This window comes from Hemitrygon akajei, chromosome 9 (assembly GCF_048418815.1).
Source record: "Hemitrygon akajei chromosome 9, sHemAka1.3, whole genome shotgun sequence".
In the NCBI taxonomy this organism is placed as follows: Eukaryota; Metazoa; Chordata; class Chondrichthyes; order Myliobatiformes; family Dasyatidae; genus Hemitrygon; species Hemitrygon akajei.
Genome location: NC_133132.1, coordinates 25,407,023 through 25,427,245, shown reverse-complemented (window position 1 = coordinate 25,427,245; position 20,223 = coordinate 25,407,023). Strand labels below are relative to the sequence as shown.

Genomic DNA, 20,223 nt, shown 5'->3' with positions numbered 1-20,223 from the left:
GTTCTGGAAAATCTCCTTTGCAGCCTCCCATAATGAGATGACCAGAATTGAACACGTGTGGTCTAACCAGTTGGAACTTAGCCTCGTGGCTCTTGAACACATTCCCTTGACTAATGAAGGCCGGCACACTATATGCCCTATTAACTTGCACAGCAACTTTAATTTGACAATAACTTTACTTAAATCCCAGAGCTGTCAAAGTGCATTTCAGTTGGTGTTTCTGGATTGTTAGTCTATGAACAGTACATCACAGGAACAGGCCATTTGGCCCACAATGTTGTGCCAAGCCAGCTAAAGAGCAAATCAAAAACACCCGATATGTCCATATCCCTCCATCTTCCTTATGTCCATGTGCCTATCCAGAAGTCTCTTAAAAGCCTCTAATGTGTTTGCCTCTACCACCACCCCAGGCAGCACATTCCATCCATTCATGACTCCCTGATTTAAAAACTTATTCCCCTCATCCCTCCCCCTTTGAACCTACCCCCTCTCACCTTCAATGCATGCTGTCTGGTATTAGACATTTCAGCCCTGGGAAACAGATACTCTCTGTCCACTCTATCTATGCCTCTCATAGTTTTGTAAGCCTCTATCAGATCTCCCCTCGGTCTCCACCGCTCCAGAGAAAACAACCCAAGTTTATCTAACCTCTTGTGATAGCAAGTGCTCTCTGAACCAGACAACATCCTTGTAAACCTCTTCTGCACCCTCTCCAAAGCCTCAACATGCTTCCTATAGTGGGGCTACCAGAACTGTACTCAATACTCCAGATGTGGCCTAACCAGAGTTTTATAAAGTTGCAGCATAACCTCTTGACTTTACTCTTTTGACTATACTCTTTTTCATAGGTGCTGCCTGGCCTGCTGACTTCCTCCAGCATTTTGTGTGTGTTACTTGGGTTTGCAGCATCTGCAGATTTTCTCTTGATTAAGCATTCTGTAAGCTGCCTTAACTGTGTAGCCACTTCCAAGGAGTTATGAACTTGGATCCCAAGATCTCTCTGCTCAGCAACACTGTTGAGGACCTTGGCTTTAACAGTGTACTGTCTTCATGCATTTGCCCTATTGAGGTTCAACACCTCACATTTATCTGGGTTAAACTTCTTTCTTTTCAAATCTTTTTATTTATCTGGGTTAAACTTCATCTGCTATTTCTCAGCCCATACTGTATCTGAAACTGATCTATAGCACGCTGTATTTTTTGCCAGTCTGCTACACTGCCCACAACTTCACCAATCTTGGTATCATCTGCAAGTTTACTAACCCACTCATCTACATTTTCATTCAGGTCATTTATATACATCACAAACAGAGGACGTCCCAGTACAGATTCCTGTGGAACTCCACTAATTACAGACCTCCAACTTGAATAAGTCCCTTCAACCACTAACATCTATGCACAAGCATGTTCTGAATCCAAATAGCCAATTTCCCATGGACCCCATGCATCTTAATCTTCTGGATTAGCCTCTCCTGAGGGACTTTGTCAAACGCTTTACTCAAATCCATGTAGACAACATCTGCCCTACTCTCATCAATCTCTCTCATCACCTTATCAAAAACCTCAATCAAGTTGATAAGGCACAACATGCCTCGCATAAAGTCATGCTGGTTCTCCCTAATTAGGCCCTGGGTTTCCAAATGCTCATATATTCTATCCCTAAGAATCTTCTGCAGCAATTTCCCTGCACTGTCATGAGACTCACTGGTCTATAGCTCCCAGGATTTTTTCTTGTTTCCTTGTATAGAGCTATGACATTAGCCAGTCACCAGTCCTCCAGGACCTTGCCTATGACTAGAGAGGACATGAAGATACTGGTCAAGGCCCCAGCAATCTTGTCTCTTGCCTCCTTCAGTAACCTGGGGTAAATCCCATCAGGCCCTGGGGACTTACCCACCTTAATACTCATGTGGAGGCCCAACACTTCCTACTCCTTGACCTCTAAATGCCCTAACATATTTCTACACTCAGCACTGATCTGCAGTTACTAGACAGGTTAGCATTTGACACCATGCCTTTTTCTCACTCTTCCCCTCCTCCCCCTTGACAACATCCTTGACAACACTATCTGAAATCAGTGCGAGTTTCCACACTGAAAGCTGGATACAATCTGAATCTGCTGGCTTCCAGTTTTACCTTGCCTCTCCTGATTTTTCTTCTGTCTCCAAATTGTCACAGTTTACATAACTTTTAGTGTGAGCAGAACTCCCCTCCAGTATTGAGAACATCAAAGCTACTGTATTCTGTCTCCATTGCAAACTGTTTCTAAACCACAGAGTCCATCCCCTTCCTTCGCATCTGCCTTTCCATTCAAAAAACATCAAACACCCAATATACACAGAGTATTAAACATCAAACTGCGGAGTCCTTGAAATAGTCTAGAAGTGTTCAGTTTGGTTCAGTTCAGTTTAGTGCTGTGTTGTTCTTTAACTGCAAGCTGCAGAGCCAGTCCACCCCGATCAAAATCACGCAAAATAGCAATAAAAGAAATTAGTACAGGTTTCCCCCGCTATTTGAAGATAGACTTTCCCTTAACAGTAAACTTCTCAAGAAGAGTAACCAGTGACATAGACGTGTTCTTCCACTTCTAGACATTTTACATCCTTGACTTTAATTATTTAGCCAACTCTCTTGTATTCTCTGCCAAGCTGCTCTGCTCTTGAACCCTTTTCCCTCCCTTGCAGCTTTTCTAACTATTAGCTTTGATCAGGATTCATTTGCTGCCCTAACAGTTCCTTTATATGGCTCAGGTGTGAATGTTTGCGGTTTTTAAATATCTGTAAAGCACCTTTTTGCTAGGTTAAAGATGTTATGTGAGTTACTGTATAATACAGCTCTGATTGTTGCACTTCCAACAGAATTTGGAAAAAATTATCCAGCGTGACTTTTTCCCCGATGTGGTAAAGCTAAATGCTCAGAAGGAGTTTTTGGAGGCTGAAGAGAGTGGTGACATGGAAAAGATGCGTGAAATAACCATAAAATATGGCCCTTCACTTGGGAAACCAAATTTGATGACCCCTGCCCCATGTAAGTTCTTCTCTCTGTTCTTGCCTCTGTTTCTGACTGCACAAGTTTTTCTTTGCTTTGCCTGTAGACTCTTTAACTACTACACTTGCACCATACACTCAGTGACTACTGTATTAGGTACCTTCTACTGCAGTAGCCCATCCACTTCAAGGTTCGACGTGTTGTGCATTCAGAGATGCTCTTAAGACGATAAGACATAGGAGCAGAATTATGTTGTTCAGCCCATCGAGTCTGCTCCGTCATTCCAGCATGTCTGATCCTGATCGCAATCCCACTCAACCCCATACACCTGCCTTCTCGCTGTATCTTTTGATGGCCTGACTGATCAGGAAATGATCAACTTCTGCCTTAAATATACTCATGGGCTTGGCCTCCATTGCAGCCTGTGGCAGAGCATTCCACAGATTCGCCACTCTCTGGCTAAAAAAAAATTCCTCTTTACCTCTGTTCTAAAGGGTCTCTCCTCAATTTTGAGGCTGTGTCCTCTAGTTCTGGATATCCCCCGCCATAGGAAATATCCTCTCCACATCCACCCTATCTAGTCCTTTCAACATTTGGTAGGTTTCAATGAGATCCCTAAGCATCCTTCTAAATTCCAGTGAGTACAGGCCCAAAACTGCCAAAGGCTCCTCGTATGTTAACCCCTTCATTCCTGGATGAATATTGTAACACTGTTGTAGCACATGGTTATTTGAGTTACTGTGGAAATTCAAAGTAAATTTTATTATCAAAGTATATATATGTCACCATATACAACCCTGAGATTTATTTCCCTGTTGGCATGCTCAGCAAATCTATAGAATAGTAACTATAACAGGATCAATGAAAGATCAACAAACTGTGCAAACACAAATATAAATAAATAGCAATAAATAACAAGAACATGAGATAAAGAGACCTTAGAGTGAGATCGTTGGTTGTGGGAACACCTCAATGATGGGCAACTGAGTGTAGTCATCCCCTTTGTTCAAGAGCCTGATGGTTGTTGGGTTGTAACTGTTCTTGAACCTGGTGGTGCGAGTCCTGAGGCTCTTGTACCATCTACCTGATGGTAGCAACAAGAGAAGAGGATGGCCTGGCTGGTAGAGATCTCTGATGATGGATGCTGTTTTCCTAGGACAGTGTTTCATGTAGATGTGTTCAAAGGTTGGAAGGGCGTTACCCATGATATACTGGGCTGAATCCACTACCTTTTGTAGGAATTTCCATTCTTTCTTCCTGTCAGCTTGAACCAGTTTTCTCTAACCTCTCTCATTCACAAGAGATTTTTTCCCCACACATCTGCCACTCACTGTGCATTTTTTGTTTTACACACTGTTTTCTGTAAACTCTAGAGACTGTTGTGTGTGAAAATCCCAGGAGACCAGCAGTTTCTGAGATATTCAAACTAGCCTTTCTAACACCAGCGATCATTCCATGGTTAAAGTCACTTAGATCACATTTCTTCCCCATTCTGATGTTTGGTCTGAACAATAGCAGAACCTCTTGACCATGTCTGCGTGCTTTTATGCTTTGAATTCCTGCCACATGATTGGCTGATTGGATATTTGAATTAACGATGTGTCTAATAAAGTGGCCTCTGAGTGTAGGTTTTCTCAGTCATTGTCCATGGGAATTAGAATGAAAATGTTAAAATTGAAGCTCTGGTCCAGGAATCTCTCTCCACCCCCCCCCCCCCCCCCCCAAACACCTTCCCCAGATGTTCAAACAAGTAAAGGTAATGCCAGAAAGTAGGAGGAATTCCGCTTTGGAGGAGAGCTCAGCAGTGCAGGCGAGAGGTTCTCGTAAAGAAGCAGGTGAATGGTGGGCATCAACCATGACTTTGCGAAGTGTGCTTTAGATGAAAATAGGATAGACTTTACTATGATTCTCCCTACGGTTAAAACATTTGTGTAATTTTTATAAACCTTGTTTTGAATATTAACTCAACAGCAAGCGGTTGGCATGGCTTGCTTGTCCAGTCTGAGAAATTGTTTCATCAGAAAATTGATGTGAGTGGCAAAAGAAGGGTAAAGAAAATATGTAAACATACAAAAATGTTTAGTTATGTAGGAGGAATTAAAGAATTCAAACATTTTATTATTCTGTGATTCCAGTACTGGAGAATGCCACCAATCTAACCCTTCCCTCCCACGTAACCCTCTATTTTTCTATCACCTGTGCTTATCTAATAATGTCTTAAATCTCCCTAATTTATCTGCCTCTACCACCACCATTCTGTGTAAAATACTTACCTCTGACATTCCCCATGCTTTCCTCTGAACACCTTAAAATTGTTTGGTGTGGCCATTCTGGTGATGGGTGTTTGTGGTGAGCTGAGTGGTTGTCAAAGGCCAGAGAGGTATGTTGGTGTGTTGTCAAGAAGAGTGGAGGAGTAATGTGTGTGTCAGTCTCATGATGTTCTGTCTCCTCCATTTCACGTTTTAATGTCTTGCAGATCACACGCCAGGTTCTTTTGAGACGCCAGAAGTTACCTCAGTTTCTCCATCTTCACAGAGTAAAACCCAATTAGATGGAAAGCCTCCAAGTGATGGAGGTAATTTTCGTTTCATTTTCATGAGTTTAAACTCTTCCTTGCTTTCTGGCATTGTGTGATAATAACTGGCCTCAGTGTCTTAACCAGCTGAGCTCAAGGTTTCTATCCTAGTTTACTGAGTCTCCCACTTTGCAGGAGAAAAGAAAGAAGAGGAATTGCCAACTCTGGACACTTACTTGGGGCAAAGTACCAGTGAAGACAATGCTTCCTTCAATCAGATTATGGAGCTTGCTGAAGAGCGGAATAGGGCTAAACACGCCTGGCTCTATGAGGCAGAGGAAAAATCAGAGCAGGTGCACTTTCTTTCCCTAACTTCATCGTATGTGAATTTTATGCTGACCTGTTAACCTACTCCCATGATCAATCTAACCCTTCCCTTTTACACAGCCCAAATCCCTCCATTTTTCTGTCATCCTTGTGCCTACCTGGGAGTCTCTTAAAAGCCTGTAATATATCTACTGCTACCACCAGATCTAGCATCTTGTTACATACACCTACCACTCTCTGTGTAAATAACTTGTCTCTGACATTTCCCCCCCTCCCCCTATTCTTTATACCCTCTTGTATTTCTTCTATTCTATTTCTGCCCTGGGAAACAGCCTCTGGCTGTCCACTCTATCTATACTTCTTGTCCACCTCTGTTCTTTAAGATAAAAGCCCTAGCTAACTCAACTGATTTTCATTAAGGCATGTTCTCTAGTCCAGGCAACATTCTGGTAAGTCTTCTTTGCACCCTCTCTGGAGCTTGCACATCCTTCCTAGAATGAGGCGACCAGAACTGTGCACAATATTCTAAGTGTGTGCATTTGCAAGTATGTTTGACACACCTCCTTCTTGAGTTAAATCCTTGGATAATTTTGAAAAATCGGGTTGGGGATGTGGTGAGATGCCCAGGGATGCTGTCTTTTTATAAATAGATACAGTGGTGCTAATAACTTTGTGAACCCTGTAGAATTTTCTCTATTTCTGCATAAATATGACCTAAAATTGATCAGATCTTCACACAAGTCCTAAAACTAGATAAACAGAATCCAATTAAATAAATAACACTATACAGCATTATACTTATTAATTTATTGAGAAAAATTATCCTATATTACATGTATTTGTTGGAATAAGTATGTGAACCTCTGAGGTAATGCCTTCTACAAAAGCTATTTGGAGTTGTGTATTCCAATCAATGAGATGGATTTGGAGGTGTGGGTTGTAGAAGTGCCCTGCCCTCTAAAAAAGACGCACAAAGTCAGGTTACTGATGGAGTCTGCTCTTTGCAAGAAAGATCTGTTTATGTGCACCATGTCTCGATCAAAACAACTTTCATAGGACCTTAGAAGAGGAATTGTAGAGATGCATGAAACTGGAAAAGACTACAAAAACCTGAGTGTTCATCAGTCCACTGTAAGAGAAAATGTCTACAAATGGAGGAAACTCTATACTGTTGCTACTCACCCTAAGAGTGGGCATCCTGCAAAGATCACATCAAGAGCACAGCTTGCAATATTGAAGGAGGTGAAAAAGAACCCAAGGATAACACCAAAATACCTACAGGGATCTCTAGAACTTGCTCAAGTCTTTGTTCATGTGTCCACTATGAGAAAAACACTGAATAAGAATGGTGTTCATAGAGGGACACCATGGAGGAAATCACTGCTCTCCAAAACAAAAACATTGCTTCACATCTCAAGTTTGCAAAATACCACCTGGATGTTCTACAAAGCTTTTGGGACAATGTTCTGTGGACAGATGAGACAAAAGTTGAACTTTTTGGCAGAAGTGCACACTGCTATGTTTGGGGAGAAAAAAGGCACTGCACACCAACACCAAAATCTCATCCCAACTGTGACGCATGGTGGAAGGAGCATCATGGTTTGGGGCTGCTTTGCTGCCTCGGGGTCTGGCCAGCTTGCAATAGTTGAGGGAACAATGAATTCAAAATGGATCAAGACATTTTACAGGAGAATGTCAGGGTAGCAGTCTAGCATCTGAAGCTAAATAGATGTCTGATGATGCAACAAGATAATGATCCGAAAGACTGAAATCAACAACAGAATGGTTTAAAAAGAAGAAAGTTTGTGTTTTGGAATGGCCAAGACAGAGTCTGGACCTTAATTCTATAAATTTGTTTCTGGAAGGACCTGAAGCAAGCAGTTCATACAAGGAAGCCCATCAACATCCCAGACTTGAAGCAGTTTTGTAAGGAGGAATGGCTAAAATTCCTCCAAGCCGATATACAGGACTGATGAACGGTTACTTGAAATGTTTGGTTGAAGTTATTGCTGTACAAAGTGGGGGGCAGGGGTGGGGTGGGGGGGGGGGGTCACACAAGCTACTGAAAACAAAGGTTCACATACTTTTTCTAACAAATAAATGTAATATTGGATCATTTTTCTCAATGAATGAATGAGTACAATTTTTTCGCATGATTAATTGGGTTCTCTATCTAGTTTTAGGACGTGTGAAGATTTGATCACATTTTAGGTCATATTTATGCAGAAATAGAGAAAATTGTACAGGGTTCACAACTTTCTAGCACCACTGTACATTGTTTTCTATCACAAAGTGTGTAACAAAGGAGAGCTGAGGACAATTTGACTTGATCGTGCCCACTCAGTCATACTGTCTGATTCTGGAGGAGCATGCTGTATGTCTGAACTGGTGCTCAGACAAGTGCAACTTAAACATGGAAACTGTAACCCTCCTGCTGACTAATGGACTCAGAGTTTTGATAATGGGTGCCCTCCTCTCTGTATCATCCTGCTACTGAATGATGAACAGGGAATAGTTGTGGAAGATAAATCCCTTTGATTTTAGGGAGGAATGAATAGCTGAAATATAGAAGCAATGTACCTATGGGGTGTTTATTTATTGCTAATATATGTTGTCGTTCCTTTCCACGCCTTGTGGCACATCAGGCAGCAACCTTGCTGTTTCTTTAGCATTTGTCTGTTTTATACAAAGTTGAGTTGCTAGTTCAACGCTCAACCCAGCACGGATGGAAAGCTTGTAAGGAGCCGGCTGGATTCAAACTCAGGACTGTCATGGTTTCTTGAAATAACCAGGAGACGCAGAAGATTCTTCGAGAAATTTAAGCCTTTTATTTGCAAACAAAAGCTGAGACAATTGCCCGCCGAGCCTAGTACACAGTATTCTTTATAGTAATTTCTTATCTTAGTTTCATTAGCATACCCTCGTCTCCTATCTCAGTTACATTAGCATACCCTATCCGCTTGCAACGCTTATCACCAGCACATTAGCTTCTCGATTCGCCACCAATATTTCTGCTCAGTAGCTCATACTTTAGTCTACTCTCTGGAACACGTGTCCCTCTTCCCGGCCTTGACTGGTCCCCATACCATCACACCACTCCACGATCCTGTCTACCACCGTTATCTCTACATGCTTACTTTCACTATTAGCTACGTTCTTAAGGCACTGATGCGTTCAATAGTACAGAGGCAATACAGAGATTACATTCTGGCCAATAAATTGGATACATAGCAAATAGCAAACATAAGGCTGGCCACACAGCAAACGATGCAACTTTATTCTCCAATAGGACCACTCTCCTTGAAGTCCGGTACAGATGGTACTACACCACCGGCCGGCTTTAACGTATACAAAATAAAGGAAAAATTGCTCTTTGAGGTTTATAGAGGGGCTGTGGTAAAGTTTTGCTGTCTCACCAAGTCCATAGGTGATGGTGGATCTCATTACAGAGCCATGAAGAAATGCTGGCACTACCTTCACCTGATGCTTTGGCCATTGAGGACAGGAAACCAGGGGTGAAAACCTGGAAGTACAAAGCCAAGAATATTCTGATGTATTACCCAGAAGGTAAGGCTCAGACTGATAATCCTATTTTGCTCTGTCCCCTTATTGTTTGAGTATTGATAACAACTGGGCCACATGTACACTGTCACCTACAGTTTGTAACCACTGTCTCTGCCAATATTGGAGTAAGAAAGTAGAGACAAACAAGCTGGATGCTGGAATCTCAAGCAAAAGCAGAACAAAATGTTGGAGGAACTTAGTGAGTCAGACAACCTTTGTGGAAGAAATGATCAACACTTCAAGCCGAGATCCTTCATCAGTACTGAAGGAGCAGAGGAGAGATGAGATGAGAGGGATGGGTGGCAAGAGCTGGGAAGATATTGGATTCCATCATTTGCAGCCCTTTAATGTTTCTGCTGTCACCTCCCAGAATCTTGCTTTTTTCACCCTTCCTTCCTTCATATAATCACCCAACCCATTACCTGAATCCACGTAGTGCTTGCTAAGTCTTGCCCGACCTCTTCCTTTTCTGTGCTACTTCCCCTCTATTCATTAAGTCCAGATGAAGAGTCTCGATCTGAAACATCGACCAGCCATTTCTCTCTTCAAATGTTATCTGACCCACTGAGATCCCCCAGCAATTTGTTTTATTTTTGCTCATAGGTACAAGAAATTGAGAAGAGGATATGTAATACTTTTTGTGATGAAGCAACGAGAGCTGGAGCATTTGGGGTGTAAGAGAAAGGAGTCGAAGGTCTGAATTTTTGATTGCTCTCTCAAGGAGATTTTCAAAGAATAGTGCAAGTTGTGAGCACAGTTGGAGTGAGTACCAAAGAATGTCAAGATCCTTGTCCACTTTGATTGCTAACAGACCTCTTCTGTCAATTAGAACATAAATGAAGCTCATCCTTTCTGGAACCATTCCAGTGACTCTTCTTTTCCAGTGCTTTTGAAAGTGCTTCTCTTTCAGAGCAATGCTTTATGGAGGTTCAAAATAAGTTTGTTGGTTTTGTACTTTAGGTATAAAGCCCAGATAGTTTTTGGCTTCTCTCTGCCTTTGCAATGTTCTCCATAATAAATATCCCTACACCATTCTTTTCCAAATATCTAACTACTGCCGTCACCCTCACATTTTTCCTGTGCCCATTCTCTCTGACATGTCCATCAAATTTCCTACCATCTACCTACACTGGGCAAGATTTACAATGAACAATTAACATAGTGACCAGCACATCTGTGGGACGAGGGAGGAAACTGGACACCAATGTTCCCAATCTGCCTGCCTTTATAGCCAGCATCTACTCTTGTTCTTAGCAGTGTAGAGGAACAGTTGGATTTTGGGGTTCATGTCCATAAACCCCTCAGCATTGCCATGTAAGTTGATAGAGTGGTTAAGGTGATTTATGGTGTGTTGGCCTTCATTAATCAAGTTCAAGAGCCTTGGGGTAATGCTGCAGCTCTATAAAACCCTGGGTAGACCACACTTGGAGTATTGTGTTCTGTTCTGGTTGCCTAATTATAGGAAGGATGCCGAAGATTTAGTGAGGGTGCAGAGGAGATTGACCAGGATGTTGCCTGGATTAGAGTGCATGTCTTATGAGGAAAGGTTGAGTGAGCTTGGGCTTTTCTCTTTGGGAGAAAAGGAGAATGAGAGGTGACTTGTACAAGATGATAAGAGGCGTTGATAGAATGGGCAGGCAGTCCCGTTTTCCCAGGGCAGCAATGACAAATACGAGAGGGCAGCGTTTTAAGGTGATTGGAGCATAGTATAAAGGAGGAGGTATGTTTCTGACACAGAGTGGTGGGCGCATGAAATGCCTTCCAGGGTGGGGATAGAGGCAGATGCATTAGGGATATTTAAGAAACACATGGATGAAAGAAAAATCAGGGCTATGTGGGAGGGAAGGGTTAGATTGATCTTGGAGTCAATTAAAAGGTTGGCACAACATTGTGAGCTGATGGGCCTGTATTGTGCTGTAGGGTTTTATGTGTATGTTCCAGCTCTAATGTTTTTGTTCAGTCTATATTTTGAGATATTTTTAGCTGAATTCCTTAATAAAAGCTACTTAATTAATATTTGACATCTGTTTGCTTAACCCTCATCTGATGCAGCAAGTGAAAAGATGCCTATAATTGCTTATCCATTGTGCTATGAAGTCACCCCCTGGTTGTTTCACCAGTCTCTGGTCCTCTATAGTCGATATGATATTCCGTCCACTCAGCTGTTCCTCTCCCTTTCTCTTTGTAGGAGTGAAGGATGATGAACTCTTCAAGAAACCCCGTGAGGTAATTCACAAGAACACCCGCTTCCAGAGTGACCCTTTCAGTCAAACCCTGAGCAGATCTCAGCTCCAGCAAGCAGCAGCTCTCAATGCGCAGGTATGTGAAATGGGCCCTCCTTCCAGCTGGCCCTGACACGTCTTGGCCACCTCCTGTCCCTTTTGCAACCACACTATGTGACCGTGATTGTTCCTCCCTCGTCTGCATCCATCAGAACCCCTTCCTTCATCATTTCTCAACAGCCTGGGTATCCATCTCCCTACCTTTCCACCTTAATCGTTCCCTTGATCTTCCCCACTCAGTATCTATGCATTGAAGAATCCATGGGTTTGAATAGTCCAATACAGTCGTGACAGCATTGTCAAGTTATCAAATGCCTATCTCAGCTGAAGGGTCTTTAATTTGAAACATTAAATCTAAGGTGTTGAGTAGTTTTTCAATTTTTTTTGATTTTTATTTCCACTACTAACAATCCAGAGGACTTGAGGCAGCAGTTATGGAACTTTAGACTTTGTTTTTTTAAGGAAAACAATTAGTTTGTATATTGGTGAACAAAAAAATGATTGGATCATTGTAAAAGATCATCTGGGTCATTAATACCTTTTGGAGGAAGAAATCTGTCATTCCTTAGTCTACAAAACCAGTGAAAACATGGACTTTAGGCACAGAAAGTTTCTGACAGTACAAATAATTTTTTATATACACACACACACACACACATACATACATAATTTATTTATTTATTAATCAGAAGTTGACATCTGCAGGATGAAAGAAGATCAAAGGCTATGTGGGAGGGAAGGGCTAGATTTATCTGGAGTAGGTTAAAAGATAAGCACAACAATGTGGGCTGAATGGCTTGTACCGTGCTGTACAGTTTTATGTTCTGTATGTTACTGCAGATCACCAAGGCGATTGAACTCCAAACTGCTGGTTGAAATGTTGCAACAAACCACCGGGTTTTATTTTAGCAATTGTAACCATTAAAGCAGGGGCAGTTTAAAACCTGATGCATCTCCTTGCATTGAATGAGAGTGTGACAAGTAGTTCCTGTCCAGTTTTTACAAAGTGCTCCTCTCAAACATCTGGGGATTGGTGTCCACGTTTTGGGGAGTTGTCCCACAGACTAGTCAAGTTACAGCCTGACTCTTACAGAACCTTCCCTTTCAAGCAATGTGTTGGGCTCCTCCGTCACTAATTCTACCCCATTACAGGACAGATTCACCAGAGGGGATGTGATTGAGTGATACTCTCACAGGAGGTAGCAGCCCTCTTGTGTTGACTCTGTGAGGTTTCTTGGCATTAGGTAAAATGTGGACAAGAAAGCCTCCTGATTACTGCCTCCTGTCCAAACCACTAACAGTAACAAGGGAGCATATTGTACTCTCGAGTAGAAGAACACTACAGTACAGAAGTAGGCCCTTCTCCTCATCTACTTTGTGCTGAACTATTAATCTCCCTCGTACCACCAACCTGCATTCAGACCACAGCCCTCCATACCCCTCCCATCCATGTACCTATCCAAACTTCTCTTAAGTGTTGAAAATGAACCCATGTCCACCACTTCCACTGGCAGCTCATTCCACACTCTCCCTCACCACCCTCTGAGTGAAGAAGTTCCCCTTCAAGTTCCCCTTAAACATTTCACCTGTCATCCTTAACCCATGACCTTTATTTAGTTCTACTCTCTCCCAACCTCAGTGGAAAAAGCCAGCTTGCATTTACCCTATATATACCCCTCATAATTTTGTATACCTCTGTCAAATCTCCCCTCAGTCTCCTCTGCTTCAGGGAAAAAGTCCCAACCTATTCAACCTTTCCCTATAATTTAAGTCTTGGCAACGTCCTTGTAAATTTTCTCTGTTCTCTTTCTGGATTCTGGGTGAGGGAACTTCATTATCCACTAGAACAGTGGCCAGGAAGTAGTACAACTGATTGGCCAGGGTAACCACTGAAGGCATTACTGCCTGTCCATGTCTGCCATTTTGGTAAGTGAACCAAAATGAGATAAATATACTTGACCACCTCTTCCCTAATCTACCAGAGGTAGATGTATGTGCCCATGACAGACAGACAGACACACACACACACACACACACACACACACACACACACACACACACACACACACACACACACACACACACACACACACACACACACACACACACACACACACACACACACACACACACACACACACACACACACAAAGCAAAATCTCTCTTTTCATCAGTGCTACTCTCCATGTCTTTGGTATTGATGACCAAAAATAATGGGTTGTTCTAAAGCTCTAAGTGGCAGCTAAAAACTGAGCATCAATGTTTACAAAATGTTTATCCTGTTTACAAAACGCAATGTGGTAGTGTCTACCCAATCAGTGTACTGTGGAAGCAGGTTCACGGGTTTGGTGGGTGGGACAGAAAACACTGATTACCAAAAAGCATATTAATCATTTATTTACAAACAGTAATAAACAAAAAAATAAGTTCCCCCAAGTTAAACAAACCACAGAACTAAATATTTAACAATCAGAGACTTAGCTAAAAGTGAGTGCAGACCATACCTCCCCAATAGTCTGTGTACTGTGCCTTAGAGACAAAGGGATTGAGCGAGAGAGCCTCTTGCATGTGTTATTCTTGTACCCTCTAAGGCACCTGGAAATGGAAATGGGTGCTGTGGCACACAAACCAACCAATGGGAAAGGGTGGCTGCAGTTTTTAAACGCACCAATCAGTGGCCGATACGGCGGAAGTGGCTTTTGAGTGGCAAATAAGCCACGCCCCACACTACAATCAGTTCACTCTCAATATTAGGAAAGTGATAGTAAACTAATACAAGAAGACATTATTTTAAGGTGAATTGAGGGAAGTAGAGGGGGAATGTCAGAGGTTTTTTACGCAGAGAGTGGGAAGTGCTTGGACATCCTCCCAGAGCTGGTGGTAGAGGCTGATACCTTAGGAGCATCTAATAGACTCTTAGACATTTGTCATAGATAAAAGGACAATGGAGGGCTATGTGGGAGGGAAGTGTTAGGATGATCCTGGAAGAGGTTAAAGGTCGGCAGAACATTGTGGGTCAAAGAGACAGTACTGTGCTCTACTGTTCTATGTTCGAAGTGTCATTCACAGTATTTTCATGGCTACTTGCTGTCCAATACCTATTCACTGACACCCAGTTTGGGTTTCGCCAGGGGCATTCGGCTCCAAGCAGCTGACTTACAGAGGTGAGGTGATTTAGCCTGCACTTGACATCAAGGTAATGTTGGGTTGCATGGGGCATCCAAGTCCCTGATAGCATTGACGTAATTGGTATCAAGAGGATAAATACCCAGTGGCTGGAGTCATATTTCACAAAGGCAGAGAGCTGTGGAAGGGTCAATGATGCCATCTCCAGGATATTAGTGTGGGATTCCTCAGGGCAGTGTCCTGGGCCACACTATCTTCTGCTGTTTCATCAATGACCATCCTTCTATCAGAAGGTAGGAGGTGAGGATGGAAGATTGTGGGGGCTGAAGATAGTAACCAATTTTCCTCGGGATCAATAAATTATGTCTGTCTGTCTGCTGGGTGGAGAAGTGGCGGACAGAGGTCAATTTGGACAAGTGTGAAGTGATACACTTTGAAAGATCAAACTTGAAGGGGGAGGAACAGAGGATCTTATTGTCCCAGTTCATATATCACTCAAAGTTGCCCCACAAGTTGATATGGGGTAAGAAGGTGTTTGGTGTACTGGCCTGCATCAGTCAGTCAGGAGATTGAGTTCAAGAGCCATGAGGCACAGTAATGTTGTAGCTCTATAAAACTCTGGTTAGACCACACTTAGAGTAATGTTTTTGGTTCTGGTCTCCCCATTATAGGAGGAATGTAGAGAGGTTGCAGAGGAGATTTACCAGGTTTCTGCCTGGATAAGAGAACATATCTTACAAGGAATGGTTGGAGTGACGGTGGTTGAGAAGTGTCTTGATAGAGGTGTTTAAGTTATGAGGGGCACAGGGGGAATGGACAGCCGGCACCTTTTCTCCAGAACGGCAATGGCTGATGCCAGAGGATGTCTGTTTTAAAGTGAGTGGAGGAAAGTTTAGTGGAGATGTCAGAGTTAGTTTTTTTTATATACAGGGAACACATTGCCAAGCGTGGTGGTAGAGGCAGATACAAAGGTAACATTTAACAGGCTCCTGGACAGGCATGTGGATGTAAGAGAAATGGAGGGTTATGGGCTGGGTAGGAAGGAGGGTTAGATTGATTGTGGAGTAGGTTTATAAAGGTTGGCACAACATTGTGGGCTGAAGGGCTTGTACTGTGCTGTAGTTATTTGTTCAGTTCACAACTCCTCAGCAAACTCCAGCTCTGTGGTTACATGCAGCAAGACCTCGACAGCATTCAGACTAGGCCTGACAATGTTTCCCTAGAAGAGTCATCATTATTCAGAAATTCTCAGTATTGGTCACGTAAATGCAGTAACTACTAGAGGTAAGGATCCTGGTAAACGTAACAGAGTACCATTCAACAACCTGACTTGTCAATATGTCACTGACCTTCCATCATCCCTCAGTCTAAATCCTGGAAGCCCTGAATCAACGGTGTTTGGCAAGTTCCTTCATCAGGTAGTGGTACAAAGCGACTCACCACTACCTTCTCAAGGGCAATTAGGGAGGAGTGCACAAGTTAAAACTTGAATTAAATACACTTATAGGAAGAAGAAATGGAAAATTTGATTTGCATCTGTAGCAATGAAATGTTAAGCAATTGATGCTTTGTCACAATGTACTCACTCACATTGTCTTTGGTTTTAAAGTTTAAACAGGGCAAAGTGGGGCCAGACGGAAAGGAACTGATCCCACAGGAGTCGCCAAAGGTGAATGGCTATGGCTTTGTAAGGACTCCTTCACCTGCTCCAGGTAAGTTATGGAGCCTCACACTGACGTTCTCGCATCGCTGTCCAGAAATCCCTATTTTTCTAGCATTCAGGGTAATGCGACCTGGGTTCAATTCCTGCTGTTGTCTGCAAGGAGTTTGTATGTTCTCCCTGTGACTGCCTGGGTTTCCTCCCACATTCCAAAGTCAAATGGGCTAGTCAGTTAATTGGTAACATGGGTGTAATTAGGTGGCTTTGGTTCATGAGCTGTATCTCCGAGTAAAAATAAAGTTAATGAAGACTTGTATGTAGGTGAGAAACTTGGAGCACTCGATTGGACGTGGTTGGTATTGTTGTGTAGACCAGACTAACAGCAGTATTCCTCAATCAGTGTGCAAGCGATTGGCTATTTCATCAGCTTTATGCCTCAACTCAAAACTCTGGGAAAACTTTCAGCTTCTCCAACAGCACTTTGGAAATTCACTTTCTGTACAGACTGCTTTAGAATATGATAGACCCTTGGTACACTGTGTTAGAGTGTCAATCTAAATTTTGTGGCAGGGAGGGGGCAGCTCAAATATGAGGCCAACGCTCCCACATCCCAAATAGGCAGCGAGGGCCAAGTCCTGAGACCGAGCCTGAACGAACACCCAACCCGTGGAGGCATCCAAATCCGAGGCTTCTCTGAATCAGAAGCCTGACCTTATGGAGCATCCAAGGTCAAATCTTGACACCAAGGCTCTCCTAGATGCCCCTACTTACCTGCTGAGGCAGATAACTCCTCTTCAGTGAGCTTTCAAACCTGCATTGAGAAAAACACCTTTCACATCAGATGAATCCATCCCAGGACTTCCATGTCTGTCCTTAAGCAGTTACTTACTTCCACTCCAGGTTTTTTTTTAGGGCAGACCAGATGCAGCCATTTACCTCGGAAGTGGGGGCTGCAGGTGAGACTGAAATAGTGTGGGTTCAAGTTTCCCCCCTCCCAGCATCCCACCTACTAATATCCAGGCTATCAATGAACGAAGAGCGAGACTAGCCTACCAAAAGAGACTCGAGGGGAATGACACTAAGATACATTTATGATACTAAGATAGGCGGCGTTGTGGATAGTGAAGTAGGTTTTCAAAACTTGCAGAGAGATTTGGGCCAGTTGGAAGAGTGAGCTGAAAGATGGCAGATGGAGTTTAATGCTGATAAGTGTGAGGTGCTACATTTTGGTAGGACAAATCAAAATAGGACATACATGCTAAATGGTAGGGCATTGAAGAATGTAGTAGTGATCTAGGAATAATGGTGCATAGTTCCCTGAAGGTGGAATCTCATGTGGATAGGGTGGTGAAGAAAGCTTTTGGTATACTGGCCTTTATAAGTCAGAGCATTGAGTATAGGAGTTAAGATGTAATGTTAAAATTGTACAAGGCATTGGTGAGGCCAAATTTGGAGTATTGTGTATAGTTCCAGTCACCGAATTATAGGAAAGATGTCAACAAAATAGAGAGAGTACAGAAAAGATTTACTAGAATGTTACCTGGGTTTCAGCACCAAAGTTACAGACAAAGGTTGAACAAGTTAGGTCTTTATTCTTTGGAGCGTAGAAGGTTGAGGGGGGACTTGATAGAGGTATTTAAAATTATGAGGGGGATAGATAGAGTGATGTGGATAGGCTTTTTCCATTGAGAGTAGGGGGGGATTCAAACAAGAGGACTTGAGTTGAGAGTTATGGGGGCAAAAGTTTAGGGGTAACACAAGGGGGAATTTCTTTACTGAGAGAGTGGTAGCTGTGTGAAATGAGCTTCCAGTAGAAGTGGTAGAGGCAGGTTCGATCTTGTCATTTAAAGTAAAATTGGATAGGTATATGGACAGGAAAGGAATGGAGGGTTATGGGCTGAGTGCAGGTAGGTGGGACAAGGTGAGAGTAAGAGTTTGGCACAGACTAGAAGGGCCTAGATGGCCTGTTGCCTTGCTGTAATTGTTATATGGTTATATGACTGCTGTGTGCTCATACCTGCTTCACCTGAGTGCTTTATAACCCAAGGGCTTCTCAGGGTGGTTCATATGATGTCCTTGGGCAAAGTAGATGCAAAAGTGTCTGCTTCCCAGTCAAGACTTCATGGTGTTTGGACTTAATGGTCCTGGTGAGATCCTGCTCACCCAGCCAGGAATAGTGTTGTCCATACTACCTGCCATGAGAGTTCTCTTCAGTTATTCTGATGGCAGACTTCATCTCACCACAAGCGGATGTGTAGCCTACACTCAAGGAACTGAACTTTGTGGTCAGATGTCTTGAAACGGGAGAACCAGAGGCCTTTTTAATCATTGACGGTGACTTCAAGCAGGCCAACCTCAAGAGTCTGTTACCACATTGCTACCAGTACATCTCCTGTCCCACCAGGGCATCAGGGGCCTAAACACCCTTGGCCATTGCTATACAACCATCAAACTGCCTACCCCCTCCACTGTTCATATATTGGTAAATCTGAATAACAGGCTGAACAAGCTGTGCTCCTTCTCCCTGCATACAAACAAAATGAAACAGAGGATTTGGTACAGAAAATCATTCCGAGCAGTCTGAGTAAATAGATGAGCTTCTGTGCGACTGCTTTAGACCATAAAACCATGAGACATAGGAGCAGAATTAAGCCATTCAGCTCATCAAGTCTGCGCCACCATTCCATCATGGCTGATCTCTGATCCCATTCAACCCCATACACCTGTCTTCTGGCCATATCCTGTGATGTCCTGACCAATCAGGCAACTAACTCCTGCCTTAACTATACGCACTGACTTGACCTCCATTGCAGTCTGTGGCAGAGCATTCCGCAGATTTACCACTCTCTGGCTAAAAAAATGCCTTCTTATCTCTGTTCTAAAAGGTCGCTCCTCAATTTTGAGGCTGTGCCCTTTCAACATTCGGTAGGTTTCAATAAGATCCCCGACATTCTTCTAAATTCCAGTGAGTACAGGCCCAAAACTGCCAAACACTCCTCATATGTTAGCTCCTTCATTCCTGGAATATCCTTGTGAACCTCCTCTGGGTTCTCTCCAATGACAACACATCCTTTCTGAGATATGGGACCCCAAACTGTTGACAATACTCCAAGTGCGGCCTGACTAGTGTTTTATAAAGGTCCAGCTTTATCTCCTTGCTTTTATATTCCATTCCCCTTGAAATAAATGCCAACATTGCATTTGCCACAAAGCCATCAATTCTTTTTTCTAAGTCGTTGACTAACAATGTGAAAAGCAGCAACCCCTGAGGAACACCACTGGTCACTGGCAGCTAACCAAAAAAGGCCCCTTTTATTCCCATTGGCTGTCTCCTGCCTGTCAGTCATAGTATTTTTATCTTGTTAAGCAGCCCCATGTGTGGCACCTTATCAAATGCCTTCTGAAAACCCAAGTAAAAGTAATGCCTCTCCTTTGTCCACCCTGCTTGTTACTTCCTCAAAGAACCCTTAACAGATTAGTCATGCTGACCTCATCCTTAATAATAGACGCATAAACACTTCCCCAACCACTGAGGTTAGGCTAACTGGCCTGTAATTTCCTTTCTTTTGCCTTCCTCCCTTCTTGAAGAGTTCAGTGACATTTGTAGTCCTCCAGGACCATGCCTGAATCAAATAATTCTTGAAAGAACATGACCAATGCATCCATTATCTCTTCAGCAACCTCTCTCAGCACTCAGGGCTGTAGTCCACATGGCCCAGGTGATTTATGCACCTTAAGATGTTTTGAGTTTATGTAGCACA

At 42.9% G+C, this 20,223-nt stretch overlaps 1 protein-coding gene across 1 annotated transcript in view; it reads left to right on the top strand.

Annotated features, from left to right (window-relative positions):
* Positions 1–20,223, top strand: part of ess2 (ess-2 splicing factor homolog) — a 43,608-nt gene that overhangs the window by 8,879 nt on the left and 14,506 nt on the right. Inside the window, exons 2-7 of the mRNA XM_073055666.1 lie at positions 2,859–3,027; positions 5,465–5,563; positions 5,699–5,856; positions 9,280–9,397; positions 11,583–11,713; positions 16,412–16,514. Of these exons, the coding sequence (XP_072911767.1) occupies positions 2,859–3,027; positions 5,465–5,563; positions 5,699–5,856; positions 9,280–9,397; positions 11,583–11,713; positions 16,412–16,514 (778 nt within the window). The remainder of the gene's footprint in view (positions 1–2,858; positions 3,028–5,464; positions 5,564–5,698; positions 5,857–9,279; positions 9,398–11,582; positions 11,714–16,411; positions 16,515–20,223) is intronic.